At 30.0% G+C, this 16,524-nt stretch overlaps 4 protein-coding genes across 6 annotated transcripts; 2 read left to right on the forward strand and 2 right to left on the reverse strand.

Moving 5' to 3' along the window:
* The first annotated feature begins 2,423 nt into the window (after positions 1-2,423).
* Positions 2,424-4,268, forward strand: LOC122569395 (intraflagellar transport protein 22 homolog). Its single transcript, XM_043730381.1, has 4 exons — positions 2,424-3,088; positions 3,284-3,453; positions 3,526-3,725; positions 3,820-4,268. Exons 1-4 carry the CDS (start codon positions 2,981-2,983, stop codon positions 3,987-3,989), a joined length of 648 nt encoding a protein of 215 aa, XP_043586316.1. The 5' UTR covers positions 2,424-2,980; the 3' UTR covers positions 3,990-4,268.
* Positions 4,048-6,654, reverse strand: LOC122569387 (bifunctional coenzyme A synthase). 3 transcript variants are annotated; one of them, XM_043730366.1, is made up of 6 exons: positions 6,478-6,654; positions 5,858-6,340; positions 5,357-5,700; positions 5,046-5,300; positions 4,777-4,959; positions 4,048-4,675 (listed from the first exon to the last, which is right to left on the reverse strand). In XM_043730366.1, the coding sequence occupies exons 2-6, from the start codon at positions 6,309-6,311 to the stop codon at positions 4,472-4,474; spliced, it is 1,440 nt and encodes a 479-aa protein (XP_043586301.1). In that variant the 5' UTR covers positions 6,312-6,340; positions 6,478-6,654; the 3' UTR covers positions 4,048-4,471. The 3 variants fall into 3 exon arrangements, with proteins under 3 accessions (XP_043586301.1, XP_043586300.1, XP_043586299.1); XM_043730365.1 differs by having other exon boundaries at positions 5,858-6,130; positions 6,200-6,636; XM_043730364.1 differs by having other exon boundaries at positions 5,858-6,636.
* Positions 6,478-8,424, reverse strand: LOC122569397. The gene is made up of 6 exons (XM_043730383.1): positions 8,122-8,424; positions 7,821-7,966; positions 7,487-7,643; positions 7,261-7,380; positions 6,951-7,184; positions 6,478-6,825 (listed from the first exon to the last, which is right to left on the reverse strand). The coding sequence occupies exons 1-5, from the start codon at positions 8,405-8,407 to the stop codon at positions 7,033-7,035; spliced, it is 861 nt and encodes a 286-aa protein (XP_043586318.1). The 5' UTR covers positions 8,408-8,424; the 3' UTR covers positions 6,478-6,825; positions 6,951-7,032.
* A 628-nt stretch (positions 8,425-9,052) lies between these two features.
* LOC122569378 (protein MTSS 1-like) lies at positions 9,053-16,467 on the forward strand. The gene is given in 15 exon segments (XM_043730324.1): positions 9,053-9,124; positions 9,943-9,981; positions 9,984-10,006; positions 10,206-10,279; positions 10,418-10,502; positions 10,583-10,674; positions 10,741-10,934; positions 10,936-11,022; positions 11,108-11,407; positions 11,624-11,752; positions 11,887-12,043; positions 12,133-12,426; positions 12,496-12,635; positions 12,695-13,062; positions 13,153-16,467. Coding segments are annotated over 15 exon segments (2,709 nt in total). The 3' UTR covers positions 13,808-16,467.
* The last annotated feature ends 57 nt before the right edge of the window (positions 16,468-16,524 follow it).

Raw genomic sequence — 16,524 nt, forward strand, 5'->3', positions numbered from 1 at the left:
CAACTAAACAAAAAGTTGAACTAAGTCTAAAACTATTTTCTATATCTTGCTCCATTGCACTTCCTTACTCTTACTTGTCTTCTTTCGCTTACTAATCTCAATAACAGTAACTATTACCCGTAACTGGTTCATATATCTCTATTCTTTTCTTCCTTTCTCTATACAATATCCTGTTCCTTCTTTTGAACTTCTATTGGGTTAAGATCTTAAATCTTCCCTTTTTTTTCAATTTCACGCCGCGCTTATATATTCTATGTTTCTCATCATATCAAAATCTACATATTCTATTCTTCCAAATTTCCTCATCTCACCCTAAGTATCAATCTTATTAGTTTCCTTTAATCCCTTTATTAACTAAGTGCTTTGGTATCACAACTGTTTTCAAATCTTTATATCTGCAGTCAAACTTAGAATTTATTATCCTACTAAATTTAAGAACAATTCTTCTTGAAGTTATACATTCTCATACATTTTCTAAGAATGCATTTTTTCTCGTTTGTACTTAAATACTCTAATCTTTCCTAACTATATTCAAAACTTCTTAAATATTTTTCTTTACTTATTTTGACATTTGGAAGTTTTTGTTTCCTTCTTTTTCTCTTATAATACTTATGTATCCTGTAAGTTATGTAATCCGCCCGTCTAATCCCAAAGTTCACTTTAGGTATTAATTGTATTCTTCTTAATTCATCTCTTTCCTTCTATTCTCAAATTTTTGCTCTGTATTATACTCTTTATTAAATTTTTATTACACTCTTTATTAAATTATATTATACTCTTTATTAAATTATCTAATAAACTTATTCTTTCCATATAATCATTCAGGAACAGTTTTTTTCCAATTCCTCAGCCTTATCCTACTGTTAACACTTAGTCTCGATGGGACAAGCCAACCTATACGCTGTCCACCGCATATTTTTCTAAGTATCGAGAGCTAATATTCGTTACTTAAAAAACAAAAAAGTCTAAAAATTATTTAAATGGTCAATTATATTTTGCGGTAATGATTTTATTTAACGATTTCACATATTGTTTATACGAAACATCAAATTATAAGTATATATTAAAAGCATAAGAAAATATAGATAAAATTAAAAACATTAAAGATGACTAAAGATAAATAACACGACTTGAACGTGAAGTTAAAAGTTTATAATGCATTTTAATATTCTTTTATAATGCGGTATCGTTCGATTATAATTTTATTTAGTCATAACTGATAGTGTAACTTTTTAATTAATTTTAACACCACCAAATTGGTGTATTTTATTATATACTGTACTTTATAAAAGCAGAAAAAGTGATGCAATTAATTGGGAACAATTCCAGGTAAACAATAACTGATAATAACAAAAAGAAAACGCATTGCAAAAGTCAGAAAGGGAGATCCCGTTCGGTCACGCAGTGATGTACTTTACAGAGGGGAGATCTCCTTATTCCGTTGGTTAAGTGTTAAGTTACCCTTCTTTATCAATTCTGTCAACTGTTTTATATTTTTCTCATTTTTACTAAAAATATCTCTAATATTTGAAAACTTTTTTTTGCACGTGCCGAACTCCTACCGAATAAAACTCCACGTTGGCCACCCTACGCGTATGACAGGGGTGCTCCAGGAACCTCGGTGAATTACTTTCTGTTGCACCCCCTCCCGCGTCCTCTCGTTCGAGCCAGTCCTATAAATTCCCTGACTGTTGAATTTGGCGCTAGGGGGGGCCATTGCCCCTGGCGTCGTTCCTTCTAGATCCAATATTTGAAAACTATTACTCCTTCAACTGTTTTCCATTCCATTGGCATAATCTAATGACCAAAATTGTTTTTTCTTATTACGAGTTACAAGTCTTCTTACTTGTCCTTTCTTCGATTCTTCTTTCATAACCGACATAAATATCACAAACAACATCGTACTCCAGAGACAGTACCCCTAACACTCTCCCGTTTGCGACCACTGTTCACTTTGGCTGTATTTCTCGTTTTCGCATATATTTCTTTTATTCTTTTTATCAAATATTCCTTAATTCTTTTCCTCTCATTATTATCTATAATTGTTTCCTAAACACGTTATTAAATGCAGCTTTTAAATGGATAAAGAAAGCAAAAGCTCCGTGCTTTTTTCTTTCCGAAGTCGGCTTGCGCGTCGCCTCTGATAGAAGGCCGTGAAATACAATCCATTTCGTCAGTCTCTTCGTTTACAATAATAAATTCATTTATACAGATCCCGTTATGTATATGTAGTATTTAAATATCAAAATACGAGATTTGAGGAAGTATTCTTTCTTATACTTTGCATTATGATATAAATAGCAAATAGAATATATTAGAATTATCAATAAATTTCTTTTATCATGTAATTTGATCAAATTACATTATCTTATTTTGCTTCGACTTTCACATTTTTGTATTTCATAACTATGTAATTTTTTATTAATAGTTCATGTGTAATCAAATTCTACTTAAGAATTTTACTTATAATAGTCATGATAATAATGTAAAAGTGTTTGTAAATATATAATTTACAAAAAAGTGTAATTCAAAATGTATTTTTCCAGAAAATCTGTTTTCTTTAAGAAAATTGTACTTTAACCGTTTTAGCGCCACGCAGCGCGATCGCGTCGTTCGCGTACTCTGGTGAACTGTGTCATGATGTTTGGTCACGATCGTCAATTCGAAGCGCTATCGCGCTGCATAGCAAAATCCGACACAGATTCTTCAAAACCCCTGGCACTAAAACGGTTAATGTGTAATATATCCTTATTTTGTATCTAATGTTTCTCATTGTATTGTATTCAAATGATATGTTTATGTATCATAATAAATTGACATGTATAAATAAATTTTATGTTTGTCAATATTTATTACGCACTAAAATACAAATTTTCTTCCATTTCCAACGAAATATAAATTTTTATATTTAAATATAAATATTTGATTTGTTATTAGAAAGCTGATTAAACTATAAAGTTCATAAATATAAGTAGTTGTTATGGCGACAATTTTCCAAACATTTAGGTTCAAGTACAGTATCTACACAAAATTAAAGTACACATACAATATGCAACCACTAAAGATAATTGTTACAGGACCTATTAGGGTAATATTTCAGTTGTATAATCTTTATGTAATTACTGTTTTACTATGCAAAAATTTATTACTTTGTTTGTTTCACCTACTATATGTAAAAGTAGTGTTAAATAGAACTTGTAATCAATATGTATATCTATAATGTATACAAAAATACAAATTGAGTTAATTCTAAAATTTCAATTATTTAAAAAATATTTTTTAGAGTGGTAAAACAACGATATCTAATTTTCTTGCCGATGCTACGGAAATACCCTATGATTATCATCCAACTAAAGGTGTCCGAATATTAGAATTCGAAGTACAAAACATAAATGTGAATAATAAGCATATCACAAAAGATATTGAATTATGGGACTGTAGTGGAGATCATAAGTATATATAAACAGTACTTTATTTATTCAAACAATAATATAATATATATAATGTACTGTAAAAATATTTCAGATTTGAAAGTTGTTGGCCAGCTATAAGAAAAGATGTGCATGGTGTTATACTTGTATATAATGAAAAATCAAATGAATGTTTGAAAGAAATTCAACAATTATATGATTATTTTATTGATCAAACAAAATTAGATCCAGATAGATGTGCAATTTTCTGTTATGATCCAGAAAAAAGAAATCCAGAAATATCAAAAATTATTTGTGAGTACCTACGACCTATAATATTAATAATCGTAATATTCACAAAAAGTTATATATTTTTATTTTATTATAATTTTTTATTTTATATAAACAGCTTCAACATTTATGAAAGTATCTCATGTTAAATGTAATATAGAAAGTGGTGGAAGTAAGTTAAAAGCAGATTTTGCATCATTCATAAGTACAATACTTAATAAAATGCATAATTGCACAAATCAAGAAGATAAAAATATTTTAAATGAAAACATATTGTTTGCAAAATAATATTATTCAATAGCATAATAAATTTTTATCATCTGTTTTTAGGAATTATATTCAAAAATTTATTTTTGATATGAACATTTTATTGTAAGAAAATCAATTATTATCCTTTTACAAAATATTTATGAACCTNTCACATTCTGTGCATTATAATTATAGCATACTTACACGTAAATATTACATATTGTATATAAAAGTTTAGATTTACTATATAACATTATTTTGTTTGCGCGATATGTACACACTGTAATAATATAATCAAATATACTTCCTATCCCCAAATTTTTATTTCTTAAAACTAATCTTATTCTCTCATATAAATATTTTTTATGATTAATCACTTCAATTAATATAGGAAAAATTACGTTTCAAATTTACCCAAATATAATTTAGAACTAGAACAGCTTATTAAGAATTATATTTTGTACAAACAAATAATAAAGACTTTAATAGATATTTGCGATTTTATACTAACATAATTTCTGTTAACTTTTTGCTTGATTGGTTAAAAATGTCATTGACTCGTTCCATGCTCTCTGTACTTGTTCTTCGGTAATGTTATGACTCCATAAACTACATATCACAACATTTGCTTCTTTGATTTGTTCTATATTACTTGGTTGAGCTTGTATTCTTAATTTTGCATCAGCTTCGGTTAATCCGTTTCTTTCTACTATTCGTCGTATAGCCTATGAATAGAAGAACAAAGAAGTTCTAAATTTGACTAACAAAAAGTACTCTAACATGAAATATTAATCTATAAAATTTAATCTATAAATTAAAAGTTCACCTCTTCTTGTGGAATAACGCATGTCCAGATTTCGTGACATTCATGTTGCCATTTAGCTTGTATTAAAACAGCAGCTTCCATTACAATTACATCAAATCCTTTTGTGTTGAAATCATATATTTGTTTCTTTGCTTCTTCTAAAATTATGGGCCAAACAATCTTATTTAGCTTGCTTAATTGTGCCTATAAATAGATTTATATTTTTAAATATAAGCCCAAAAATATCAATATTAGGTATTAGTAATAATATGAAATTAATAAAAGCTTACTTGATCATTAAATACTATATTTCCGAGTGCTCTTCTGTCAATAGATCCATCAGGTTTTAAAATAGTGGGACCAAAATTTTCAACTATCGTATCAAAACACTTTTTACCAGGTAAATATAAATCATGTGCTATTTTATCACAGTTGACAAGTGCGGCACCTAATTTTTGTAGTTTCTCAGCTACAGATGATTTTCCACTTGCTATACCACCAGTCAAACCAATGATATAAGGTTTTAGAGGTTTATTCCCTATTTGCTAAAAAGTTAATACGATTAAAACCTTTGTATAATACAATTTAGTATAATACATACAGGAGCTTTCAGTTTTGTTCCCAATAATCGTATTCTTTGATTACTAGAACTGATTTTACTTTCTTCATGTTCTTTATGATTCTCATCCTTTATTAATTTCACGACATGAATGTCTAATTTGTTTAAATTATTTTTCTCACGCATTTCATTCACTTTATCTCCACCATGTTTTGTTTCTTCGCTAACTACTATCATCTCCAAGGTTGAATCACATTTAGTTGCTCCGTACATATCATTTATGGCCACAACTTCATATGTTATAGTTGGATCTATGTCTTCTAGAAAGTCTTTGAGATTTAAAATTCTTATAGAGCAAGGTTCTATCAGTTCCCATAATAATTTTGCTAAAAATTTAATTCAGTAGATTAGTTAAAATATTAAGGATTATGCAAAATTTAACTTATAAAAAAAACTATTTATTTATGAGATTCTGTAATAATTTATTAATCAGTAATATATGAATTACTTTCTTACAATTTATATTTATCTGTATACTCTTACCAGACAACATATTTGTATCAGTTACACCAACTCTAAGTTTCTCTGTACAACGCAATGCAGCTTCACTTAAAAGTATTTTATGTCCATTATGTATTCGATCAAATGTACCACCAAGTACTACATTCTTGTAAGTTTTTTCTTCATTAACATAAGATGTTATACTATCTGACTTTCCTGATTTTAGATCATCAGTAAAATTAATAAAACTGCAACCCACGGAAGTGTTTGCTAAATAATCTTGAATGAATGTGTCAGCTTCCCTTTTACTACAAGCTTTATCAAAAATAACTATTTCCACAGGTTTCTTGGTATTTATTACTGATATATTAGGATTTTTCATACTTGTAAGTAATACTCGAACATCAAGCGGAGAAAATGTAGTAGATGTATTGATATAAATATCGGTAACGATTTGAGCGTAACGACTTATTCGCCACTGAGGATTTGTAATCATTTGATTACCAGAGAGAAATATATTCTTTTCTGGAAAATATTGGATATATAAAGTTTTTAATACGTGTTTTTTTATTATCGGTAATAATTTCATCAGTTTTGTAGGATTTGTTAAAACTAATAAACCGGTATTTGCCATCATGTAACAGAATTTCTAAAACTTTAACCTTATCTTCTGATATCTTAGTTGAAATGTAACGTATATTGTAGTGCTATGTTCATGCGTGTTTTATTATATTAAATATCGATTACTGCATATCGATTACTTGTAACATATTAAAGAATTCTCTTATCATCAAGAATATAACTGTGTTAGGATATTCATTATCTTCACATAGTTGCCACGCATATACATGTAATAATATATAAAGTATTAGTATATACACGTAATTACAAATGCTCAAACCTGTTACGATCAGTTTTTTAAATTTTGTCATTCAATTTTTAGTTTATTATTGGGTTTCTTTCAAATAATAATAGTACATATTTATAATTTTTGAAATTAATAAGAATTTCTAGCGAAAAAACATTAAATAATTAATTAACATTGACAAATATTAATCAAAATATCGCATTTATTATTCATAACCTATATTTTAACTTATATTTGTAATTTCTATCATATCATATCATAACTTACATTTTATATATCATATACGTAAATGAATAGAAATAATGATTAATATATATATACATAATATTTAATTAAATTTGTAATTCCTTCATATTGGTGGTGTAGAAAAACAACGCAAGGACTTGTGTGAGGAGAGTTTGTGATGTAAAATTAACCATTGTACTAATTTTATGTGATTATTATTAAATGCCATTTCTAATAAGCTATTGTACCATTTGTCTTCAAAGCCAAATCCACATCCTATGAAAGTAGAAAATATTATGTTTAAAATACCAAATATGTTGGTAAAACAAATTAAGTTTTCGTAATAACTAACCAGTTTCTGCAATCATTTCAAGACAAGAAAAATCATCGTCCATTGGATTATTAAGAAAATAATAAATAGCCATACATAAAGCATTCTCTCCTGTTGTTGTGACAAGGGAAGCATCAGCACCTATATGCAAATTTAGAAATGAAAGAGACCTATGTGTATTATAATATTTAATTATATTATGTATACTGTAATTTTGTTTTGTGTTATTATTCTATTTTATACATACCCTTAGCTAACATAAAAGCAATTAAACATTTATGACCTTGGAAACAGACACGGTGGAAAGGTGTTAAACCATAAGGTAGAGATTTTACATTTACCAATTGTGGACAATTTACTATTATATCAATGCATTTTAATGCATAAAATTTGTCATAACATTTCTAAGAAATAATATATATAATACTATATTTTTTATAAATATGACGCATCATAAAATAAAGTTAATAATAAGAACTGAATAAATATGTTTAGAAATATTTTTAATACAGAATTTTATATCTAATATTTTATAGTATAATTCATATTATACAACGATATTTAATAGGTAAGCAATTTACATCAGTCGCATATTCCAAAACATTTAACATTTCTTTATGACTGATAATACTTTGATGTCTGGAAATTACTCGATTATACGTGTTAAACTTTTGTAATTCTAATAAGTTGTATTTCGATTCATTCATGATTCTTTTAGAACGATAATCTGCAATTCAAACGCAAAATTTAAGATATTGAAAACATTCTTTTTATCTATAATCTATATACAGAGCTGAATATAATATATAGCTGAATTAATAAGATTTTAATTTAAATGCAATTATCAGCTATCAGAAGTTTGAAATTTCAAAATGTATGTACCATGAATGTAATTGAGTATAAAAGAAACAACTACGATGAACCCAGTAGTGGCAATAAATTTAAAAATGTTTGTAATTTCACTTAACGTTGTAAAATATTTAAGTAAGATATTGTAAAATGATTCGTTATATTTTAATATGAGGCTCATGGTTTCTATTTCTTTTAAATTATTTCCAATTTCACTTGTGTTTCGTGTCAATATTCGAATCGAGAAACCCCTTTTAATCGTACGATCTAGGAACAAGAACAGCAGATAGGAATCTATATGTGGCAAACATTTCCCCATAACTGCTCTGAATAACCAATCAGAATAAGCGAGCAATGATGCAGGATGTCCTCTTTCAATAAGCAGTCGACACTCCGGAAGTGATTGTCTAAAGTCTAAGGGGTAGAGAGAGCCGTTACCCTGAGTAACGATTAGATATACCCCGAATCCTCAATTTGAAGTTGTGAAACGGGGTCGCCGTAGGGGGCACGGATATTCAGGTATTGCAACGAAAACAGAATCGACGCAGACGCGAGAGCGAGCCATACTTGCTCGTCAGAATGAGTGCGTTGTGTTGAGATACCCGTCCCCTAGTGTTTACAATTTTCCTTGGCAAAACTAATCGGTGTTATGATTGCACATTGTTGGAAAATATTTATGAAAATAGTACAGTGATCATTCGATTTCCAATTTGTTTTATTCGAAATTATTCGTGATACAGATATATGAGAGGCTCAGTGTAAGTAAATACACTCAGTTGTATTTCCCTGTGTTACTTCAAACTTGAGTCTTGTTACGAAAATGGCGAATCTTACAAATCGCCGATATTTTTATGGAAATTTTGTATATATCTATATGGATAACAAAAAGTGAAACTATTCTACGATTCTAATGTGGAAGAACTTTATCGGGGCCAAGTAAGGAAAAAATTTCGGATAGTCAAAGATGGATGCAACAATTGAGAGAGAGTGCAGTGCTTTGGGTGGCCTCTTTCAACAGATTATAACTGACATGAAGGTAAGTAACGTTAATGGTGTGTCAATATTCGATATTTATTTTGCTTGAGCGCGACCGCGTTTTTTCCTGTTCATTGTTTTTTGTATGCTTTTCCACCTTTGCACAAGTAACGATGCAGGCCAAGGCGCGTTGTCGATGCAACTGTTCTTAATACATATACATATTTCGTAAATATTATGAAATCATTATGACCGAAGAGGCAACATATTCCTTCAGTTATTTCTTCTTATCGTACTTTTTAAAAATATGGTTCCACTGTCCTAATTCTGGAAACTACTCTTCGAAACCATTGAGATACTTTAATGCGATAAAACGAGGACGATAGCTAATTTACACTTGTTCTAGTTCTATAATACTGCACCGAACTATTTTTTCATATTTCCAAGATAATAAATGTATATATTCTTTTTACTTGATGGAATTAGTAAACAACGAATATGACGTCGAATAATATTTATAACAAAGTAAATTATATAAAATAATCCTATTTAATAAATTTCATATATAAATTTTTTATAAAGTGTTATCTAATTTTATTAAACAGCCACAAAAAATGCATGTAATATTGCAGCTATGTAACAATTCAATTTTCTTCTTCAGGTAGCTTCCTAGTTCATAAAATTATCTAATCAGAAAAGATAGGTAGGCGTATGTGATTGCATTACCCTATTAAATGTGTTGTATTTTTATGATAACATAAAAGTATCTACGTCAAATGTAATAATATGTATTTGTACAATGTATAAAAATCGTATATATAAATTATTTATATATTTCTTATTTTACAAATAAGAAAATGTTATAAAAATTTGTTTTAGAATGGAGCACCATTATGGGAAGATTTAATTTCAAAAGCAAAACCAAATTACATTCTTGTCTAAGGTAGGTTTGATTACAGTTTAATATTTATTTTATTAATAAACTTAAGATTTGACTTTTGTATTCAATAGTAATACTAATTATATTGTGCATAAAACATAAAAATAAAATTTACTGCAAGCTTGTATTTTAATTACAGATATATTGTAAAATTTATTTTACAATAATATAATATCTCTAATTACATTAGAAATTTTTTTAGGGCTGCTATTTTAGCTATTTCTGCATATCTTGAAACCTTTCAAAAAATTGCTGATGCTGCAACTAGTGCAAGAGGTAAATTATGTCTTATTTTCTATGTTTATTATAAACAATCATACATCAATAATTGTTTGTGTCATACTTTCTTTTTTAATTTTTTATGAAATACTTTTAAATGTTAGCTCTTAATGCAATAAAATATTTGTAATTAAGGTGCAACGAAAGAAATTGGAACTGCTTTAACCCGGATATGTCTTAGACATAAAGCAGTAGAAACACGTATGAAATCATTTACTAGGTAAGTTTTCATTAAACTTTAATAATTTTTAATATTTATTTGTTAAATAAGCATTTTTTATTTACATATTCTTTTATTAGTGCTATTATGGATTGCTTGGTGTTGCCTCTTCAAGAAAAATTAGAAGATTAGAAAAAATCTTTAATAAATTTAGATAAAGAACATGCTAAAGGTTAGTATATTTAATGATAACATATTTGAAAATGTTGAAATATACTTGAAATTCTGTTAATTTCAGAATATAAAAAAGCAAAAGCAGAATTAAGAAAGCGATCTACTGATACATTACGTTTGCAAAAGAAAAAAGCACGAAAAGGTCATCATTTACAAGGACAGTCACAAGGGCATGGAACATTATCAGGTGATATTGAATTGAATCGAATGCTAGAATCTTCAGCTGCTGTTGTTCAAGAAAAACGGTTAAGTTTAGAAGNAAACGGAAAGAAAAGCCGTTCGCGCGGCTTTACTCGAAGAAAGGGGCAGATATTGTCTTCTTGCCAGATTTTTGAAACCAGTACTTGTTAGTAACATCAATTATAATTACCCAGTAATTAATAATTTAATTTCAAATAACACTGTTAACAACATGTAAAAAACAAACATAGGATGAAGAAATTGCAATGCTAATGGAACTGACACACTTGCAAGAGGTTTCTGATCAATTACAACGGCATGCAGCCTCTCCACATCATTTACCTCCTGCATCAGAGCAAGTGATAACAGATATAAAAGGTTGCGATGTAACACAGTGGTCACTTGCTACGCCGCCCTCAAGTCCTTCTTTGTCACTTGGATCAAGAAAAAGTTCAATGTGTTCAATTAGTTCTTTGACTAGTAGCAGCAGTGGTTCTTGTAAAAGTCATCCAAGTCCATCTGGACACCCTTGGCACAGATCACTTTCTCAGGTGAAAATTACGGTAGCATAAACAACCGATATTACATTTTTTTCGTTCTGCTTCGTTATTATACTAAGAATGTCAATCATTTGTGCATGGCATATTAGTTTCACTATTTATGCACTAGCCGTATTTTAAGCAAGTAGTTGCTTATGGATCATAGCATGAATGCCACTTGGCATCGGCTTAGTGTGTATGTGGTAGTCGATGTTGTACTCGTTGTAGTCTGTCGGTGTCAGGCCCTCCAGCATCAACGGTATGATGACACTACGCCACTTGGTAAATGGTAGTTCCCGTGACTCTGGCTTCACTTCTCAGGACACGTTATACACACAACCAATCTCTGAACATCAGGTAAGGTTGTTAGACACTAGTTGCTTGCCAGCACTTCATATTTTTCCTTTTTATTTGCAATATTCAATAGAGCACTGCATCCTTTGAGGTGTATGTCTTTTTTATGTTTTTGAAGTTAAACTGTGTTGTCGTAGGTATCAAATGTGTCTTCTCAAACTAATCAAAATACTGGTTGTACTACAACAAGACCTGTAACTACTGCTACTTGGCCTGACTTGCAGGAAACATCAGTTCAGTATGATAGGCAAAATCAAAACACAATCAACGAACGGCCGCACACGATCTCTTCTGGTAAGAAAATTAAAACATATTTTATTAATTAAAACATATGATAAAGAATAACGTATAATTTATTTATAATATTACACTTATTCTTGTAGCTTATGAAAAAGGTCATCAAAGACCAGCACTCAGTGTCTACACATTCCAAGCTCCAGATAATAGTGGCTGTTGTCATAGTCAACCCGCTTCTCCAGTTTCTTCTTCCTCTTCATGTTCTTCCTCTAATCAACAAGCATCCAGAGTACAATTGCGTAGAAATAATGGTAGTCATCGCCCTCCTATACCAAACAGATGTTCCAGTTTAGAGCGACCAACAGTTCCAGTAAAAAATGAACCTCCTGGAAGTCCTAGAGGGAAACCTAAGTTACCACTTCCAGCACATTTAGCAAAAGGTCTCTATTAATCTTTATGAATTATGTTAATGTTTAGAAAATAGCATATAATATTACGATATAATACAGAATTAGCAACTCATCAACTTCAACAACCAATGTATGTGAACATGCACGAATTAGCAAATTTAGCTGCAAGTCGCGCTCAAGAGATGCAGTTACCTTTACCACCACCTCCTGCTTCATTATCAGCACCAGGAACTGAAAAGGTAAGGCAACAACATTTGACATTTTGTAATTATAAGTGCTTAGCTAAATATATTTTTAGACTGAAATTACGGAAAAAGATGGTGGAAGTCAAACATCAGAGTCTAGTATTGAATCTAGCAGTGGATATGGAAGTCAAACTACTATACCGCATTCTCATTCACTCCATAATCCAAGTGAGAATGCATGGAATGTACCTGGTGCTGTATCTACTTTAACGGTCCGTAGAGGATCGATGCAGCAAGTGAATAAACCACCACCACCAACAAGACGAACATCTACTATTATAACTGCCACATTCAATAATCCTTCAGTAGGTTCTAACGATGAACGCGCTGATAATACTTGCGACGAAACTGAAAATCTTCCTCCCCCGCCAGCGTTTTTGTTAGAAGGTTCTTCACCTACAGCTAGTCCGACTCCTCAACGGTAGAATATAATTCTTTTCCATCTCTATTATGAAAGATTTCAATGGCAAATAAAACGCTAATGCAATGTAATATATATTCTATATTGCAGATCTATCTCAGTGTCGGAAACAGTAAGGACACTTACAGAGTTACGTCATACACCTGCTAGTCCATCTCTTTTACGGAAGGCTACAGGACAAGCACAGTCGCATAACAATGCGTCTGCTACATTACCGCATAATGCTGTGTTGCAAGTAACTCGATCATCTGTTGAACGTTCATGTGCAGCCATTCGTTCAGCTTCTCAAGAACGTAATTCAAATACTACACAAATAACTACTGTCAATACAGGTGTAAATATTCAAGGGCAAGGTCCGGGAGGGGTTGGCCAAAGTTTTATGGCGGTTCTCAGTGCTAAGCTCATTAACAGTACAGGTAATAATGCCACAAGTGGTAACAATACGAATAGTAGTCCCAAATCTACTAGAAAGCACTCCATTGAACAGCAGATAAGCAAAAATTCTAAAACACCATCTGGTTTTCTCGAGACTTTGAATGCTAAATTAGCGCAACAACAGCAAAACTTACAAGGAAATAATACAACGAGTAGATCCGCAAGCGTAAGACGCATAATGGGTAATCGTGTACCCATTATGGATCCTTTACAAGTCAGGGATTCTCTTATGGATCAAATACGAAAAGGTACCTCTTTAAGGAAAACCAGTGGTCCCATTAACGATCGTTCAGCACCTAAAATTTATTGAGTATTATAATACGGATGTTCGTACAAGTTCCTTTGTTATTTCTGATGCATCTGATATTTGCGACCGTTGTAATAATCGCAACACGCATTATCAAGTTTGAACAATAACGTGTTTACATCGCCAAATAAAATTGCGCTTATCACGCGTATATATGTACCTTTATGAACGTACATTTGGTAATTGATAATCAGTTAGACTGACTTCTTTGCATTTCGGTGCACTGACGTAAAATTCAAAGAGTAAAGCAAATTTTTTACCTGAATTCGTTAATATCGTGTTTAGTTTGATTAAAATTATGTAAAAAAGGCAAGCTCTATATTAAATCCATCTTTAATTTATATTTCACAATGCGTGTCATAATATATATAATATATACATATATATTAATTCAGTGCAAAGATAAAACGACGTGTCTTGTTTAATTAGAGAGCCCAATTTTATTATATCGTACACGTACTTTATAATTTAAAATAATAAGATTTAAATAATATATTTATGAACTAAAGTAGTATATTTACATATTATTGCAACTTTAAGTTTTAACTTAAGTTGATGTTTGATACTAATGCCTGATGCTTGCCAGTACTATGGAAAACCTGACTGACTGAATCATATTTTAGTAGCAATTTAATACTTTATATTTTAATTTAAAGAAATACAAAATCTGCATATATAATTTAATATAGAGCTCGTGTCTTAATATATTATTATTTTACAGTAGTGATTAATTTTACCTGTATTGTCTGTCTTTCATTTTCCTGTATGAAGCGCACAAACACAATTGTCATTTTTATTTCAGACTATTTTTATTTCCTACTCAGTATCGTGTTCCATGCGAGCACAGGTTCTAATAGTAGCATTTGTCAACCAATATAATACTGTTTGGTATGACAAAATTGAACGTAAATGTATGTGAGTATTACTGCCCAGGTAGAACTTAATTTTAGAATTAGTTTTTATATTGGCCCGATTCCATCAAGATTTATATCTTTAATATTTATTCAATATCGATATACAATAATATTGCATTTTCCAAACTACAGTATTACTGCATTATTTTTTTTGTTTGAACAATTCGTAAGTTAATTTTACCACACTTGAAAGTTTTTGTATTAACTTAGTGTAGATTTCTTTAGATTATACCAATTGTATTTTACACATACCGCCTTCTTGCTAGAGAAGTGACACTTTTAAAAAACCCTTAATTTCGATATGTTTGTAAAAATTCCCCAACTTTTTTTTAATAGTAAACGATATATATGAATAATATTTTATAAAAAATTTTAGAAATCTAAAGGTTATTAGTTAAATTACAACAAAATTATTAAATTGGTAAATAATTACTAAATTGTTCAATAATTAGCAATCTTCTATTTCAAAGATTCTATTTTATTTTTATTAACCGTGGATCACTTTTCTAGCAAACTGATGATAACAACTTAGTCCTAGTTTTAAAACGTATCCATATTTCGGAATACCATGGATTTGTATTTAGAATACTTCGCGATTGCAATGTCTGTCTCTTGCATATTGATTCTACATATCCGAATTTTTGTATCACTGTGTTTTTTGACATTAGGGTAAGTATTGTACAATACTGTTTTATAATATCGATATCTACGAAGTTAGGAGAGCTGTTGAGATATGTGCATTTACTATTTACTCGAGCATTTACTGCCAACGTGTTCGACCAATATTCTCGTAAATATTGAGTCAACATTTCGTCACAGTACTTGTGTTCTGCCTGGGCAATGCTGTTCCAATATCGGTAAATATTAAAAGTAAACGTATATATGTATCTCAGATCGGCGAGAAAATTACTAGTGCGTTAATACATCATTTTTGGTGAATGTACACCTTTGCGCATATTTAACTAACTGATGAAAATTATGATCCCAGTGTAACAAAGTATTATTAATCGTATTCGTCTCGTTTTTTCTTAAGTGACCATTTGCGAATAGGATTCTATAATATCTACTACATGTACCGTGTTGTTTATTCATATGGATAAACGGTGATGTACTAACTACAAGCAAAAAATATCTATTGAATAGAGTATAATTGAAATCTTTGGAAACGACGCCGACTGAACTGAAAACGCTACTGCCAATTTATAGACATTCAAAAATCGTTCCTTTCATTCCTGATGCAGGTGTTAGGTTTTGCATTTTACTTTAGTGAAGCGTCGCTACGGGTAGTTTCTCTAGCGAACAGTGCAAATAGTCTTATTTATTTCGAGCAAGCATTTTACCGTTTACAAATGTGGATAAATAGCTAACACATTTCCAGTGATAATGCGATTTGGTATTTAATGCTGAAGTCGAACATAGGAAATTACATTAATAACAATAAAAATATAGAAGGACGAAGAAAGAAAGAAAGAGAAGAGAGATCGATAGCTTTATAACAAATATGCTCTGTAGCTGTGCAAAAAGAAAGAAAGAGAAAATGTTTCAATTCCATCAGCATTAAATGACAAACACTTAGTATGATAAATAAAAAGAGCCGTAATAATAAAATAGATAACCGTAAAATCTGCTGTAATAAAATAATATTTAATGTAGTAAAATGTTCGAGAGGTGATTGTTAATTTGTAATAATTATTTCAGTAGCAGATCAGATACAAAGAATAAATAAATAAAAGTATAACAAACAAAAAACCGATATTCGCTTTTTTGCGTGTTCACTTGTCAATATACATATATATATATATACAT

This window comes from Bombus pyrosoma, linkage group LG7 (assembly GCF_014825855.1).
Source record: "Bombus pyrosoma isolate SC7728 linkage group LG7, ASM1482585v1, whole genome shotgun sequence".
NCBI lineage: Eukaryota > Metazoa > Arthropoda > Insecta > Hymenoptera > Apidae > Bombus > Bombus pyrosoma.

Bases quoted from the DNA above. Each gene is read 5' to 3' on its own strand.
- LOC122569387 (XM_043730364.1), bottom strand. From the start codon at position 6,452: ATGATGGCAAATACCGGTTTATTAGTTTTAACAAATCCTACAAAACTG. The intron at 5,701-5,857 runs GTAAGAGTATAC...TTAAATTTTTAG, and splicing joins TGATACAAATATGTTGTCTG to CAAAATTATTATGGGAACTG. The intron at 4,676-4,776 runs GTGAACTTTTAA...TTCTATTCATAG, and splicing joins GCGTTATTCCACAAGAAGAG to GCTATACGACGAATAGTAGA.
- LOC122569397 (XM_043730383.1), bottom strand. From the start codon at position 8,407: ATGGGGAAATGTTTGCCACATATAGATTCCTATCTGCTGTTCTTGTTC. The intron at 7,644-7,820 runs GTAAATTGCTTA...ATTATTTCTTAG, and splicing joins TTTTGGAATATGCGACTGAT to AAATGTTATGACAAATTTTA. The intron at 7,381-7,486 runs GTATGTATAAAA...ATTTGCATATAG, and splicing joins TGCTTTTATGTTAGCTAAGG to GTGCTGATGCTTCCCTTGTC.
- LOC122569395 (XM_043730381.1), top strand. From the start codon at position 2,981: ATGGCGACAATTTTCCAAACATTTAGGTTCAAGTACAGTATCTACACA. The intron at 3,089-3,283 runs GTAATATTTCAG...AATATTTTTTAG, and splicing joins TTGTTACAGGACCTATTAGG to AGTGGTAAAACAACGATATC. The intron at 3,454-3,525 runs GTATATATAAAC...AAAATATTTCAG, and splicing joins GACTGTAGTGGAGATCATAA to ATTTGAAAGTTGTTGGCCAG.